The following is a 17558-nucleotide window of genomic DNA, read 5'->3' as shown; positions in this document are numbered from 1 at the left end:
TTCCTGCAAATGTTTTTAGTTCAGTGGTTAGCACTGCTGCCTCAGGACCTGGGTTCGATGCCGACTCTAGGTCACCATCCGTGTGGAGTTTGCACATTCTCCCAGTGTCTGTGTGGGTCACACCCCTACAACCCAAAGATGTGCAGGGTAGGAGAATTGGCCACGCTAAATTGTCCCTTAATTGAGAAAAAAAATTATTTTTAAAAACTTTTTTTTAGTTGATATCATGCCGTAATGTTACAAGTTATTAAGAACAGAAGTGACATCAGCATGGCAAATGAAAAGTGATGACATCTTCATTTGATGCTGGGAAGAAAGTAAATGACGACTGCACAGGAAAATCCAGACGTTTTCTTCCCCCTCACTGTTCCAGTATCGGGGAAAAAGATCAGCAGCATTCAAGTATCTTCTTGTGTGGAGAAAGCTAGATACCATAATGCAATCAAAAAAAGTGCAAAAGCGTGTGTGTGTGTGTGTGTGTGTACATAGACATATATTTACACCCCAACTTTAACATAATATGTAAGAATAAAGGTACTTCACAACAGCACTGTGCAAAAACTAACACCAAACTACATCAGCAACATTATTGCAGCAAGCCATAAGATTTGTCATGAAGATTTAAGGAACGTCCTAAAGAAAAGGGAGGCAAAGAAGCATAGGGGTTTAGGGAAGGATTCCAGAGCTTAGAGCCTCAGCGGCTGAAGACCAATGATAGGATGCTCTAAAGGCCAGAATTTAGATGAGCACTTACTCCTGAGGATTGTGGGACTGGAGGATGCTTTAATACTGAAAGACGGGTATTTTAACTATAAGCAGAATATCCAAATTCAAATGCATGTCTTCTGCTAAACTTCAGTATAACATTTTCACCAAATATAAAATAACAATACAGATACTGGAAATTAGAGCAGAAAATATGGAACTCACCCCAGCCAGCATCTGTGGAGATAACAGCAGATAATATTTTGGGCACAGATCCTTCTTCGAAACACGATTTCAGATGACCAGCATTTTCTATTTTAATTTCCTTTTTAACTTCGTAACTCATACTTTCGTTCGATCACCCATGTCAAATACCATTCTCCAAACAAACAAGTATTCTCCCAGTCCTCTGCTAATCTCATTGACGTTGACTGCAGGGTGCTTTGCAAAACAGAGCTTTGAGGATAATTCTCCTTGTGGTGAAGTAGCTGGCAAAACTGGGGGGGGGGGGAAAGAGAGAGAGAGAGAGAGAGAGAGAGAGAGAGAGAGAGAGAGAGAGATGATGGAGAACTGAGTCTCTTAGGGAAACATTATGGGAACATGGGGGAGTTTACTGTTTTCGGTGTACAAGCTCAACATGGGAAGAGCGAGGTGTTCCCGGTCAACGTGCAGAGGCAGAGGAGAAGTCGGGGCATGCTGCGGTTTCGGCTGGTAGGGGTGATCTTTTGGTATCTGGGGATACAAGTAGCGCAGAGCTGGGTGCACAAGTTGAACTTGGGGAATTTGGTTGAGGGAAGAAAGGAGGACTTTAAAAGGTGGATGAATTATCATTAGCTGGGAGAGTCCAGACGTTAAGGATGACAGTGTTGCCAAAGTTTTTGCTCATCTTCCAGAACCTTCTGTTTTTTGTGCCCATGCCCAAGTCCATTTTTAGGAGGGTCAATAAATGATCTCGGAGTTTATATGGGGAGACAAAGTTCCCTAGACTAGGAGGGTGTTCTTAAAGTGGGACAGGCAGAGGGGGGGGGGGGCTAGCGTTTCCAAGTCTACACAATTATTACTGGGCAGCCAACATCTCAACGGTGAGGAAGTGCACGGTGGAGGAGAGGTCAGTGTGGGGGCAGATGGAGGAGAGAGAGAGCACGCGAGAGGGAGGGAGAGAGGGAGAGGCGAATCATGTCCATATGTTCGGGGCATGTCCGACACTGGAGGAGTTTTGGAAATTGTTTGCAGACACATGTCAAAGATTCTTTGGGTAAAGGTGGCTCCAAGCTGTGGGTGGTAATATTTGGAGAGTCAGAGGATCTGGGAATAAGGTGGGGAGAGAGGTCGACGTGTTGGCCGTTGCCCCCCTGATACCCAGATGAAGGTATTGTTCGGGTATCAGGACTCCGAGCTGCCTAGGGGAGGGTATGGATGAGCGATTTGGAGAAGTTTCGGCATTTTGAGAAAATAAAGTTCGTTATCAGGGATTTGGAGGAGAGGTTCTTCTCGATGTGGAGGCTGTTTGTCGACTTCTTTAAGGAGTAGTAAAACGTCGGCTGGGGACTCCTTTCTTTTGTTTGGAGTTTGTTCTGATAAAAGAAAAGGGTGTGTGTACGCTGGAGGGTTGAGAGGGGGACAATTTGGTTATGGTTATTGCATGTTGATGTTGTTGCCGTTTTTCTTTGGTTTAAATATATGTGAAAATGCTTTAATAAAAATCTTTTTTAAAGACGAGCAACTCTGCCACACACGGGATTCCCAGTTCCACCTTCAAAGATCCCTCCTTAGAATTCTCTCCAAATGGCCTTCCAACTCAGACAGCTTTAACAATGGACCACCTCGAAGGGTTTTTCACTTTCAATACTGCCTTTTGAGATTCCTTCTCCTTAGATTCCAGAGTACACTCAACAGTAGCCTACAAGTACACTTTCAGCTCTACGGCTGTGCCAAGCAGACACCACTGTTCCAAAGAGGTACCGTTGCCCCAATAGCCCTCCGTACTTAAAGTCTGCTCCACACAGCTCTTCCGTTTTAAAAAAAATTTGGAGCACCCAATTATTTCTTTTCCAATTAAGGGGCAATTTAGCGTGGCCAATCCACCTAACCTGCACTTCTTTGGATGTGGGGATGAAACCCACGTAGACATGGAGAAAATGTGCAAACTCCACACTGACTGTGACCCAGGGCAGGGATTCGAACCCGGGTCCTCAGCGCCGCAGTCCCAGTGCTAACCACTGCGCCACATGCCACCCTGCAGGTCTTCCTTTCAATTTAACTGGAATCTATTTCTGCCCCTTTTTATGTTTGTGGCACTTGCGACCTGGCAGACTACCCCAAATTGACTGCCTCACGAAGAGCGATTCACTGACCCTTGAACTGATCTGATGATCTATTAATTTACTCCAAGACGCTCCCATCCTTGTTATCAGGCAGAAACCAATATAACAGATATTAGAACATACTAAATGTTACAATCTTTACAGATTTCCAATTTAACACTCAGGGACACACAGATCAATGGATTTCATGACAATGTTCAATGCACTACCTACCAGGAAGGATTATAAAATAAATAAATTGAAAAAACTATAACAAAGTTGTGAGCATATCTGCATTACTCAAACATTAGAACCTCAAATTGTCTTTTCCATTCTGGTATACAATTTAGTAGTTTTTCAGCCTTCTGCACTCAAGTGATAAATAGTAAATTTATGCAAACATTTGTAATTTCTTACTTGCACCACATAATTCATCCTTTTATTCATTATGTACTGAGTTACATTTCTCATAAAGCTACAAGGTAATACCTAACCTAACTTGTGTTGGTTTTGCTGTGCATATCTAAGTTTTGCTCAAATCTCCTATGTCCGGCAACTAAGCCCGAGGAAATGATTTTGCATGCATTTTAGAAAGTATGCACATTATAGCAGAGCTATGGGTGGCAGTGGTTAGCACTGTTCCTTCACAGCGCCATGGTCTGTAGCCACCTAAGTTGGCCAACTCCCGATTTAAAATGAAGAACAGCAAAGGCTGAAGAGAAATTCAGCCAACACAGGCAGAAACCAGCAGGTGCCGGTTTGCTGTGTATTTAACTCTGCAAAAGCCCAGACAGCATCGATACCAGCGACCATCAGCATAATAATGTAGCAGCCATCTACATACTAATAAGCAATCCCCGGGAACAATCGCAACATTTAGGACAAACAAAGCTAAGCCAGACTCCCCGGCGCCAGCAGGAGCCAACACAAAAGAGGTTAACGAACACCTCAAGACCGTCCATCGATCAGGGAACCGCTCCAGTATTGGAGAAATCGAACCAAGCGATTGGAACAAAGTCCAATCACCTAGACCCAGGTACAGGGCCCGCCCCGAAAGGCGGGAAGCCCCTGGGGACTATAAAAGTTAAGCCCCAAGTTCAAATCGTTCTTCTTGACCGGGTCACACAGCAACACAAACCAACCTTGACCGTGACCGGTGCAGCTGCCGCCGAGAGATCCAGTAAGTCTTAAGTCAACGCTCGCTACGAGATGGGCATTCCTAGCTACCAATCCGTACCAACTTCGAATCCCGCAGACTCAGAACCTGAACGAAAGGCCATTTGTTCTCCTGACCTGGTGGGCCAGTCCGAAGTTAAGTATAGACCTGTTAGTTGTAGAAGTAGCTTAGATGTAGAATTTGCGCACGAGTAGCGATTACTGTGTATAATAAATGTGCTTTGATTTGAATCTTACTAATCGGTGTATTGAGTTATTGACCATTACTTGGACTTGAACCTCGTGGCGGTATCATAAAGATACCTGGCGACTCGAGAGCAAAGGTTATAAAACAGAGCCAATTGAACCAACCAAAAGTTAGCAACAGGTCCCAGGTTCGATTCCCACTTGGGTCACTGTCTGTGCGGAGTCAGCACGTTCTCCCAGTGTCTGCGTGGGTCTTCCCCCAGGTGCTCTGGTTTCCTCCCACAAGTCCCAAAAGACATGCTTGTTAGATGAATTCTCCCTCAGTGTACCCAAACAGGTGCCGGAGTGTGGCGACTAGGGGATTTTCACAGTAACTATTATTAGTAGTTCTGCATATTCATCTTTCCTCAGTATTCCTATATAGACTATCTGTCCCTCTGTGTGCTGTAGACTATAATGTTTTTTGACTGGGCCGTTGTGGAATCTCGATATTGCTGTGCGAACTAAGAACATTAGACTTTGTTTTATAAACAAAGTTATTTATGACTAACACTTCACTAACAATGAATACAGTTGGAACTAAATGTCCAACACTAACTTATACCAAGATACTACAGAGCGACTCTCATATGAGATTGCTACACACTCCACACCAACACTTTCTGCCTAACCACATGGTGCGTCTGGGTCACGTGCTTGCATACTCTCACCATCTGCTGGTCGGATGCTAAAACTACAACAGTAAAACATATAACTTATAATACACGTACTGTTGATGAAGATCTATTTATATTATATACAGATGAATCATATAATATAGCAGATGGTAGTCTACCTATCATCATATCTTCCTTTTCCCCCCAAAATGATTTTAAATCACAATCATGCACATTCAACTATGCACATCTATATTGATTGTCATGTAAACTGCACACGTGACTGTTCATAAAAAGAGCCCATCAGGTTGTTTCTGCACCCTGGTGGACCGTCGCAGTGGTTGAGGCAACAACGAGGTAGTCTGGTCATTTTCTGGTGAGCCAACCTGCTCATTGGTTTGTTCAATCGTTTCGACAGCCGTGAGCATAAGGCGCGCAAGGAGGAGCTACCCCATCACCCAGTCGTGATTGGAGAGTGAACGGTTGGTTCATCTTGAGCTTTAACAACACTCTGCGATTGTGTCTCAATATGGAGCCTTGATCCGTGAGAACGACAAAGGAGTTGGGACCTGCCCATCTGATGACCTTGGCAGTCATGGACACTCCTGGTGGTATCGCAACCTGTACGGTATCATCTGATCCCAAACCATCCAACATACTGTGGAACGGTTGTAGTAGTGTAGTTGTTTCTGCTTTTGAGCAGCGATTTGTTGCATTATGGGCCGATTGTGGATTTTTTTCAAGGAAGCGTTGTCCGCAGCTTCCTGCCTATCAACAGCTGCGCCGGACCCCTTTTTCTTCTTGCGCATTGGATTGAGGGTAGTGCGAGACTGCGGGTGACGTGCTTAAAATCATACCTCCTGGCGAAATCCTGCCAGTTCCAACTGTCAAAGCAGGGACCATTGTCACTCATAACAATTTGCAGAATGCCATGATGTGCAAAAACCTCCTTTGCACAAGGGATCACGCTGGCACTGCTGGAATTCGGTAGTTTCATTGCTTCTGGGTAGTTTGAGTAGTAGTCAATTAGCAATAAATATTCAGTGCCATCCAGAAAAAAAGATCAACCCTGACCTTCATACATGGTTTATCGACTAATTCACTTTCAATCATGGGTTGCTTGTGTTGATGATTCTGGTATCTTTGGTATGTTTCAGTGTTTCACTGTTTGTTGAATATCCGGATTGATCTCTGGCCAATAAACTGATTCCCTGTCCCGCCTCTTGCACTTTTCAATCCCCAAGTGCCCTTTGTGAACCTTTCAAAAAAAAAAAAATGTTTTTGTTCTCCATTTTCACATTTTTCTTCAAAATTTGCACCCCACCCACAAACAGTAAACGGTAACAAATATAAAATCAATCCCCTTAACAATACCAACGATCCCATCCTACCACCACCCCAAACAACGGCCCACCTGTCAATATATGCATCCAGTAAAACAAACCCTCCCACGGTGGCAACAAAAAAACAAAGGAGAAAAAGAAAAAGGAGTCCGGGACCGCCCATGGTCACCATTGACCTATAGAGTCCACTCCCCCTCCCCCCCCCCCACACTCAACGTCCTCCAACCTCTAAAAGAGTACCGTACATGATACTCAAGAGTTGTACCCCCCTCCCCCAGCTCCTCCCGTCCACTGCCTCTTGTAAAACTCCTCCCCCCAACCTCAGTTCTTTCCCCCCAACTTTCCACACCGGCGAGCAGACCCTGTTCTGCCAGGCTCTGATGGCCGCAGCCCCTCCCCCCCACCTCACTCCCGTTCACTGGCCGGCTTAAACCGGCCAGCGTGGAGGCCCCCACCCGGGTTCCTTTCCCCCTTGCCCGGCCCTAGGAAAGCCCAGAAATCCCCTTTTAGCACACAAACCCCGCATATCCACCTACACCCCAAAGAGCCCTCATTTCGAGTGAAAGTACCATCACTTCCCTTGTCTAAATATGTACAACTTTGGCTCCTTTAGCCCATACACCCGCACGCAGTGAAACAAAATAGAAAATAGTCATGAGGTTACATCGGCACATGGCCATTTATCAATTTCTCAGTTCTGCCACAGGCCTTCTGCCTTCGCAAACTCCTCCGCTGCTTCTGCCGTTCCAAAATAAAAGTCCCTGAGCTTGCAAGTCACCCTCAGCTTCGCTGGACATACAATGCCGCACTGCACCCTGCTAATGTACAGTGCCCTCTTCACCCGGTTGAAGGCAGCCCGTCTCCTCGCCAGCTCCACCGTAAAGTCCTGGTACACACATATACCAGCTCCAGCCCACTGCACCACCCGCTTCTGCTTGGCCCAGCGCAGGACCTTCTCCTTCACACTGTACCTACTGAAGCACAGAGTCACTGCCCTTGGCGGCTCACTCGCCATTGGTACAGGCCTCCACGACTGATGACCCCGATCGAGTTCATATCGGGAGGGATCCTCCCCCTCCCCCAATAGTTTTGCCAGCATCGCGGCAAAACACTCAGTCGGCCTCGGTCCTTCAACTCCTTCGGGCAGCCCCACAATCCTCAAATTCTGTCGCCTGGATCCGTTTTTCAGGTCTTCCATTTTTCCTCGCAGAATCTTGTTAATGTCCATCACCTTCCGCATCTCCTTCCCCACCGAGGCAAGTTGATCACCGTGCTGCAATAACGTCTCCTCCACTTCCTTCAGCGCCTCCCCTTGCTCTCGCACCTCCGCCACTGCGCTCGCCACCACCTTCGTCACCGGGGAAATCGCCTCCTCCACCAGCACACTCAAAACCTCTCTCATCTCCCTCCTCATTGTCTCCATGCATTTTGTAAACTGCCTTTCGAATTCCGCAGCCATCACCGCAGTTATTTCTTCAGCCGTAAGCAATGCGGCCTCCCTTGGTGCTCCAGGATCCATTTTCCTTGGTGACCCCGCGGTGACCTTTCCACTCCCCGACGGACCTTCAGCTGTTTTCCTTACGGACGTTCTTTTGCTCACCCATGACATTTTCTTCACTGTGCCTTCACTCTGCCGCCTCTGTGCCTTCTCCCTGCTTTTGCTGCCTCCGTGGACCCTGGGACCGGGCTTAAAGCCCCGAAAATGCCTTTCCTGAACGGGAGCCTTCCATTGTGCGGCCGCCTCCCGCCCGCCGTCCGCCCTTTGTGAATCTGTGCGAGGATCATGGCCAGTAGTGATTGTGAAATCACTGTCCTGTTTTTTCTGAACATGAAGCCATTGATCTAGCTCAGTTCGTGCCTGATGTTCCATAACATGGGGCATGAGTCTGTAGGCCATCCCTGTCTCATGTGCTGGACTACCTTACGCAAATCCGGTCTTGAGGCGTTCTCAAAGTGGAGCAGATGCTCTTCTAGGCAGGTGAATTATTGGATGTGCATCATTCTTGAGCTGGATTTTGTACTAGAATACCAACACTCCAATCCCCTGGAATATCTGGGAAAATGTATCTAGTTTTGGTCACTGGAGGCACAGTGTGGTTGCTGCACCACACTATAGACACGCTTCACCAGTTTTAATTGCTCGCAGGTATCTGTACCCAATAATGATGTTTTTGATGATTGAACGATTACAAATCTGATCAAATATTTCTTCCTCTTAACTTCCATCTGTAGGTTGCAAGCACCTAGAGTCCTAATACTTTTTCCATTATATAGTCACTCAGGATGCAGTCTGCGTTTTGGATGTTCCGTTTTATTTTCAACCTCAACATGTTGGCTATTAATTAAGTTTGTTCGAGCTCCGGTGTCTAATTTAACTTTTAAAATAGTGGCGTTTATTTTGAGAAGTGTAGTCCACTCATCTGCTGTTTTCACCATCTGAATGTTTAGTGCCCTTTGACGCCCATCATTTTTATAAATCACTTTCACCATGACAGAGCGTTCAAGGCCAATTGGGTCATCATTAATTTAGTGTTGCTTATTCAAGGCTTACTTTGTATGATTGATGAATTGCTAGTTTTTGTAGCCTTGGCTATTACATTCACACTCTTTGGTTGCTGCCTTCTTTTATCGATGGGCACTGCTGCGCAAAGTGATCTTTCTTTGGCACATCTGACACAAGTTTTGCCAAATGCAGGGTATTTTCTCCGACCGTGTGCTCTGAAAATCTTTTAATATGGCTGCCACTCGGACCACGTTTCCGATTTTATTGTGCCACAGCAAAGATGGCATCAGTCCGGCCTCGTTTTCCCTACTCTTTTTCGGGTTTTGCATATTTCTTTTTTTTTTAAATTTAAATTTAGAGTACCCAATTATTATTTTTTCCAAATTCAAAGACAATTTGGTGTGGTCAATCCACCTAACCTGCACATCTTTGGGTTGTGGGGGTGAAACCCACGCAGACATGGGGAGAATGTGCAAACTCCACACGGACAGTGGCTCAAGGCCGGGATTCGAACCCGGGTCCTCAGCGCTGCAGTCCCAGTGCTATCCACTGCGCCACATGCCGCCCTGGTCTTGCATATTTCTATGGCTTCTGCTAGCTTTAAATCATTTTCATAATCGCTTGCGTAATCTGACACATTGCAGACCGTATACAATTTGGTCTTTTATCCATGAGTCATGGAGGTCTGCAAAATTGCAGGATTGCGCTTTGAGACATAGATTCGTGACAAAACAGTCAAGGATTTGCCTGATTTATGCAGTCTCATTCTGAAAATATTATGTTCAACGGTTTCGTTCTTCTTTGGATGGCAACAATTATCAAATTGCTCAATTATTTTTGAGTAGCTCTTCTTGTCTTCCTCCGAAGCAAACTAAAAGTAGTATACATATCAATTGCTTGGGGACCGGCTACTCCCAAGTAGGAGTGCTATTTCTCTCTTGTCTGAAGGTTCTTGGAGACCAAGAGCCTGCACATAAAACGTGAACTGTTGCTTATCACATTACCAGTCGTGAGCAGTTGGCTTGGAGTCTTCATTGCTTCCATCTCGCTTCAAAGATCTTGGTAGTAAGTTATTTTGCAGCCGATTTTCTCCGAGTCTCTACTTGTTGTCTTGCATCTTCTCGCCGTATCTAATTGGTGTGGCATGGTAGCACAATTGTTAGCACTGTTGCTTCACAGTGCCAGGGTCTCAAGTTTGATTCCCATTTGGGTCTGTGCGGCACATTCTCCCAGTGGCTGAGTGGGTTTCTCGGGTACTCCGGTTTCCTCCCACAAGTCACAAAAACCACTTGTTTGGTGAATTGGACATTCTGAATTCTCCCTCAGTGTACCTGAACAGGCGTTCACTTTAACATCATTGCAATGTTAATGTAAGATTAAATAAAGATTATAAATAAAGATTATTATAACTGTCCCTAACTGTTCTCGCTCGACAACCACTCCTAGGTACCATATAATGTTCCTTTTTTTAAAAATTTAGAGTACCCAATTCATTTTTCCAATTAAGGGGCAATTTAGTGTGGCCAATCCATCTAGCCTGCACATCTTTGGGTTGTGGGGGCGAAACCCATGCAAACACGGGGAGAATGTGCAAACTCCACACATACAGTGACCCAGAGCCGGGACTGAACCTGGGACCTCGGCACCGTGAAGCTGCAGGGCTAACCCACTGCGCCACCGTGCTGCCCTCCATGTAATGATCTTTGATTGGGCCGATGTGGAATCTCAATATTGCCATGTGAACAAAGAACATTAGACTTTGTTTTATAAGCAAAGTTATGTATTACTAACACTACAGTAATGAATAACTAAAATGTTAAAATGAATGCAGTTGGAAATAAATGTCGAACACAAACTCACACTAAGATACTACAGAGCTACTTTCATATGCGACTGCTACACACTCCACACCAACACTTTATGCCTGACCACATGGTGCATGTAAGTCACGTGCCTGCATACTTGCACCACCTGCTGGTCAGATACTAAAACAATAAAACATATAACTTATAACACACATACAGATGATGAAGATCTATTCATATTATATACAGATGAATTATATTATATACAGATGATAGTATACCTATCACAGAGAGCACTGTGTTTCCCTCTGGGTGGTGGTGATAGGGTGCTTCCCTACCCAATTACTTGCATGTGATATTTCATAATTGCAACGCAACAATACCATAGGAATGGTACTGCTCAGCAAGAAAAAAAAACATCTCAACATACATGGATACAGAGGGGAACAGGAGAAGAGAAATGTAACTGGTTCAGTACAATCATTAGACGCAACTCAGTGCCTTTATGCTCACCACCAGAGAACAAGGGAGAAAAGAAAACATCGTAAAATGGTGCACAGCTTCCCACACAACAACTGCTTTCAGCAAACATGAGGATTCAGGATTTAAAAAATTATGCCATGTTTGAGTGTGCACCAGCATATATCTCCCTTAACTCCAGGAGCACCAGAGGCACGATTAATACACTCGGGTACCAGTGCAGTCTGTAACCTTGCAGAAGCCAATCACTGATTCTCTCTGCCCACCATAACAAAAATGGAAAAATATATCATCCCCTATATTTCAGAATGTTTAGGTGGAAAAAAATTGAGGTTGGACACTTGTAAAATTGCAAACATTCAAAGACTTTTATCAAGAAATAATCTGCAGGATTTTTGAGAAGATCTGGGAGGCAAGGGCGGCATGCCATAATGATAAATGAATCAAAACCGAGCAACGGCAGAAAAGCTGGGAAAACAATATTTCCTAACAGATTTTCTGCTTCATGCTTTGTCAATAATGAACGTTTTTCTACTTGACTAATTGTGCAAAATGGAAGTCTAGAGCATTACAAGCCACTGAAGGTCATGTCTGACCAATAGTAACGATAAGGGTCAATAATAGTAATATGTTTGATGTGATGCACATGTATTTCACAAGGCTTTCTATCCTTCAAGTCATTGTGAGCAGAAATAATAATTTTACCTCTAGACTTGATGTTTTGAAAACTAGAAATTCTTTTGGATTCTGGAAAATTGAAGGGAAGAACCCTCTTGTCTCAAAACATTTCAGTTGCAAGTTGGTGTTTATAGTTACTTTCCTTTTTAAACAGAACCTGCAATGGATATGTACGTTTATTTTGCAGGCCTGCTTAGTTGTCTTTTAGACTGACAATGTTCCTTTCATCTGTATTGCCCTTATGTTTTTTCTTCTCACAGCAGGATTAGTGTCTGTGGAACAAATTTTACTCCAGGTTCTTACCCGAATTGCAGCCTTGTTGCAGAACACTCTGGTGATTGCCAACCAAGTGGGCAAATCCAGCATGTTTTGCAGTACTTCTTCATCGAGCTCCAAGTTGGTCAGCTGACCTTCACCTTTGAGAGTACTCAAATTAATTTTATCTGGTGACAGATTCTTGGTGAACCTAAAAATAAATAACAATGATACTTTGGTTATCATGATTTTATGCTGTCAAAAAAAGTTTTAAATTAAATGCTTTTATTAAAGCCAAACAGAAGGCAATGTTGGCAGAAAATCTTTGCCTGCTTGTAGTTGCACTTCATCTTACTGGAAGTCTGATGACCTCAACTATTTTCCAGTAAATTATGTCTTCTATTTAAATTTTGAGTCAGGTATTGAAACAGGTTCTAGCAACAAGATACACACAAAGTTATAGAAAAATACATGTAAAAGCCAATGAAGAGCGCACAGTAGAGTGCATACCTCCGCCATGCTGTGGTTACGCAACATTACAATTTTGCAGCTCTTCCTAGAGTTAAGCTTTTCAAAGTTGAAAAAATAAAAAAATTTATTAAGAATTCCCATCTCACTGAGATTCAAGCTAATCCATTTCCAACAAGTGCTCTTAAAACGCTGCTCATATTGTGATAGTTGTGACAAATTGCACCACCAAAGCTGAAACAACTTACAGCATTTTGAAACAGTCAACAACATTTTAAATAAAACAATCCATAACATTCTAAAGTCAATTTTCTCCATCTCTAAATATTAACAGATCCTTAAAAAAGATTCCAGGATCTGGATCCGTACTTTTACAAAAACTAATCAGTTTTCTCTTGGTACCCTATGTACCAAGTATCAATGAAATCTGTTTGTTTTTTGAGATATCTGGTTTACAGCCAAACAGATGAGCGGGTGAAAAAATTATACAAATTCAGGAACTCAATGGGCGGCAAAAGATGCCAACAACAACAATATGAGCAAAGCACAACAGGAACCGAATGAAAACAATCCATACCATTCACCTTCCTACCATTGCGAGTGTCACATAATTTAAAATTAAAGTATATCTATGCAATATATGTTCACATATCTGTGTGTGAAACCATATCAAAAAAACTCTGGCTAGTTTGTACTGCAACATGTGGGCAGCACAATAGCATAGTGGTTAGCACTATGGCCTCACAGCGCCAGAGTCCCAGGTTCGATTCCCGCTTGGGTCACTGTCTGTGCGGAATCTGCACGTTCTCCGTGTCTGCATGGGTTTTCTCCGGGTGCTCCGGTTTCCTCTCAACTCCCAAAAGACGTGCTGTCGGGTAATTTTTGGGCATTCTGAATTCTCCCTCTGTGTACCCGAACAGGCGGCTGAATGTGGCGTCTAGGGGCTTTTCACAGTAACTTGTGTTAATGTAAGCCTACTTATGACAATGAAGATTATTTTTTTTAAAACATGTGCACAGAAGGGATTGTGCAACATGCTTCATAAGAGAGAATCAAATTCACTAGTCAGGTGTGATTTCTACATGAGCCTGCCCTCAAATGTTTTATTCCACTAAGCCAGGCAGTGAAGGATAGAATTAGAACTTAATCTTTATACAATTTACAAACATGATCCTCAAAGCCCAACTACCACAATACTACTCACACAATTATAGAATGCCCAGTTTTGTTTAGAAAATATCAACAATCTTAATGCTATTAAAACTCATTTGCTACATCGCTGTTGTAGTGTTAGCCTGTCAGCTGAGTCAGGTTGAGGGTTTTATTATTTGAGAATCTACCGTATAAAGCCAAAGTTCATAATATAGCATTAAAAATTATAAAGAGCAAAATTTGGTAAATCAAGAATTAATGTTCAAGTAAATTTTTAAACACATCAAAAATCTTCGATTTCAAGTCATTTATTTTTCCTAGCCTTTGAAGTTCCAAAAAAGAATGAATTACAATGGGGATCCGCAATTGGATTTTCTTTTACACAGTAGGGTTTGCAGATCGGAAACCGACTGTACAACAGTTTAGTTGGTACAGAGAAAATACAAGTGAGGAAAGGAGCACTGATCATTGTGTTACTAATAAAATAGAAGGAAGCAAGAAAGATTACAATGCATAAAAGCTGGGAGTGCAAGAGGTATTTTGAATGTATCCTTACCAGGAGATGCATTAGGAAAACCTCCTCAAGTATGGCAACAAAATCTACTCACACATTTTAATCCTATTTAGCTCATGGGGCAACTTGACCAACTACCTTCTCTGCAGAACAGGACAAGCAATTAAAATGCTACCCTGTGTGGGTTTCTTTTTCTCTCTCTCCAACCAACTTGGAGGTTTTTGAACCCTGTCTGCTAAATTTGACTATCCAGATGCTGCAGGCAGATACTTTAAAAAGAACTTTAAAAAGGGGGCAGTACGGTAGCATTGTGGATAGCACAATTCCTTCACAGCTCCAGGGTCCCAGGTTCGATTCCGGCTTGGGTCACTGTCTGTGCGGAGTCTGCACATCCTCCCCGTGTGTGCGTGGGTTTCCTCCGGGTGCTCCGGTTTCCTCCCGCAGTCCAAAGATGTGCAGGTTAGGTGGATTGGCCATGATAAATTGCCCTTAGTGTCCAAAATTGCCCTTCGTGTTGGGTGGGGTTGCTGGGTTATGGGGATAGAGTGGAGATGTTGACCTTGGGTAGGGTGCTCTTTCCAAGAGCCGGTGCAGACTCGATGGGCCGAATGGCCTCCTTCTGCACTGTAAATTCTGTGACTATGACAAAACTCAACCCAGCACTGTTGTCGTCAAAAGGACATAGAAACCATCCATCAATAACGTTAAACTGCTTCCCACCAAAAGCAGCATGCACACCTAGTGAAAACAGCAGGACCGACAAATTCTGCCAAGTCGCCAACCTTCAAGGGCTTCACCCTTTCAATTTAACTGTACTCTAAATCACTCAATTCATCCTCCCCAATCTAATTTATTTGTGTGCATGTAAACCCTTGAGTTTGTTTAAGCCAGAGAGTAGTTCAATATTTTGACTTGATACCAGATTTTACAATCCTCTTTTTCTTTTAAAAATTCAAGGAACCCCGTGCGATTGTGTCTATGTTAAACAATTGCATCAGTTTTGTAAAAAGAAAACCCTGCTGCAGTCAAACATAGAGAGGGGGAAAAGAGGGTAGCCATTCAACCCTTTCTCACCTGATCCTAACAACTGAAATAAGATTTTCACTGGTCCAGAGGAAATCAGATATAATCAAGACGATGCACTGTGACAGGACAGGACGCTGTGTGTCACCAAGTTATTGTGATTCAAATGAATCCGAAATAACTGGATTATGGTAGGTTGAGTATTTCAATCTAATTCAGTGCGCAGTGTTGCAACGGGTTAAACAGATTAAGAAAAAGCATAAATTTCCACTCCCAAACATTAAATTTCAAGAAAATACAGCTGCAGATGCTTGAAGAAAAAAGGATCTGGTACAGGCTGGTACACCACAACTGAAAAGCACCATCACAGCAAAACAATAACTTACATATAGCCTTAATAATGTCGATGATTGTTACAATACGAATCACAGAACAACGAGGAAAACATAGATTTAGATGAAGATGATAAATTATAAGTACTAACCCAAAGTATAGCACAGTCTTAGAAGAGGAGATAACCGACAATTGAACAATCTTAAGAGGGGCTCACAGAACAGCATGAGGTCTTGAAAGATACTAGTATCAATTGCATATTAATTTTTAATTGCATACAGGCGGTGGGTATTAATTGGTAACTCAATTGAACACATATAAATAGGCACACACTGAAACGGTGGTGGCAGGATTTGGAAGTGTATGCTTGTAATGTATAACTCTAAATAATGTGTGTGTGTAGCATCAGTCAGCAATTACGAGGTTGCAGGGTAGATGGAAAATAAGCAGACTAGAGCCTGGATTTTGCAGGTACTGCTGAATGATAGCACCAGCTGTTCATTACACACAGACTTGATCACTTTCTATAGACTTTGGACTGAAACTTGCTATGATTAGGAAGCCAAAACAGCATGTTGTTCTGGAAACTGTGTACAAGGCAAGCAACTGTGCATCGATTTAGTCAATCAGATTGAAGAAATCGTACTGAGGCATATACAGAGTTGTGAAAGTTAGAATCTGTCAGAATAGTTAATACAATACCATATCATGTACAAGAGAGGGAGAGGATGATGACATTGAGGGATGGCATTGAAATCTATACTGTTATTTCTATTGCAAACCGTGGGCCTGTATTAAAATGATGATGCACAAGAAGCCAGAATTAGAGGAGCACCACAAATCTCAGGCGGAATCCCACCCCGGCAACGGAGACGGCTCACCATTGGCCACAGCAGGAAGGATCTTCCGATCCCACTGATATTTTCGGTGTTTTGCGTGGGTTGCCCTCCCACCCTCTGGGAAGCCACTGCTGGGAGAGAGAAGTGTGTGTGTGTGGGGGGGGGGGGATCACCTTCGGAGAATATGGAAGATCCTGCCTACGGGAAATGCCGGAAGATTGCATCCCCACAATAACCCTTTCTCTTCAAGCATCACAAATTACCCATTTCACTAAAGCAACACTTTCTATCCCAAACACTCAGAATCTAATCTCATATCAATATACATGCCATGAATAGCACTTGTGAAGAGATTGGAATTAGAAAGCTTTTTATACAAGTTTCTTAAACATTAAATAGTTCGAATTTAATGTGCAAACTGAATATGTTTCAATTAAAATTTTGATAAGGAGGGCATTTTGTATTTAAAACTGGTCCACTTTGGATTTGTTTCATTAATAGTCCAGTTTTGATGTGATCTCATTTCTATTTTAGAGAACATGCTTTTCCCATGGGTGGCATTTTGGAGCAACTTGAATATACTGCATTTCTTCCTTCTCCAATTTCAATTTTAATCCTATTTTCAGTTCCAATGTGCATTAGTCAATTGCTGAGGCAATTTAGAAATTCAGGTTTTTAATAGAATCATTTTTCTCAGCGGGTCCCACAAGTAGATCTGGTCCACTGAGATCAAGATGCATATTTTTCCATCTTTAAGACCTGTTTGTGACCAGCAGCTTGGTAGAGGGCGGCAAACAGCTTTAACACTACTAAAACCAAAACACAACAAACTGTTTCAACTACATCTGTTGTACTGATGCACATGATCAGTATGGTTGTTGTGTTGTTCTGCAACTTTTTGAATAAAAATATTTTTTTTAAACAAAGATGCATATTTTTGTTCCCAACCCGTCACATTTTCTCCTAGGTTGCTTTTACATCTATTCTTGGGCAAGGTTGAAATCTTATTTTCTACTCTGGGAATGGAATTGAATTTGGCTGCTTCTTGTTACTAGCATCATTAGTACATCCTAGCAGCAAGGCATATTCAACTCCAGAGTCTCTGGTTTGCCAGGAAGATTGCTGCGATTTTTAAAAAA

At 43.0% G+C, this 17558-nt stretch overlaps 1 protein-coding gene across 5 annotated transcripts in view; it reads right to left on the bottom strand.

Annotated features, from left to right (window-relative positions):
- bltp3b (bridge-like lipid transfer protein family member 3B) overlaps positions 1-17558 on the bottom strand; it is a 217589-nt gene that overhangs the window by 143322 nt on the left and 56709 nt on the right. For 4 of the 5 annotated variants that reach the window (XR_011934062.1, XM_072471539.1, XM_072471540.1 and 1 more), the window contains one exon: positions 12139-12301. The exons of the other annotated variant lie outside the window; for it this stretch is intronic. Coding sequence is in view for 3 of the 4 variants with exons in the window: in XM_072471539.1 (XP_072327640.1) it covers positions 12139-12301 (163 nt within the window). In the remaining variant the exon portion in view is untranslated. The remainder of the gene's footprint in view (positions 1-12138; positions 12302-17558) is intronic. 5 annotated transcript variants of the gene reach the window in all.

Source organism: Scyliorhinus torazame, chromosome 13, assembly GCF_047496885.1.
Source record: "Scyliorhinus torazame isolate Kashiwa2021f chromosome 13, sScyTor2.1, whole genome shotgun sequence".
Taxonomy (NCBI): Eukaryota; Metazoa; Chordata; class Chondrichthyes; order Carcharhiniformes; family Scyliorhinidae; genus Scyliorhinus; species Scyliorhinus torazame.
This window is presented reverse-complemented; position numbering and strand designations above follow the sequence as displayed.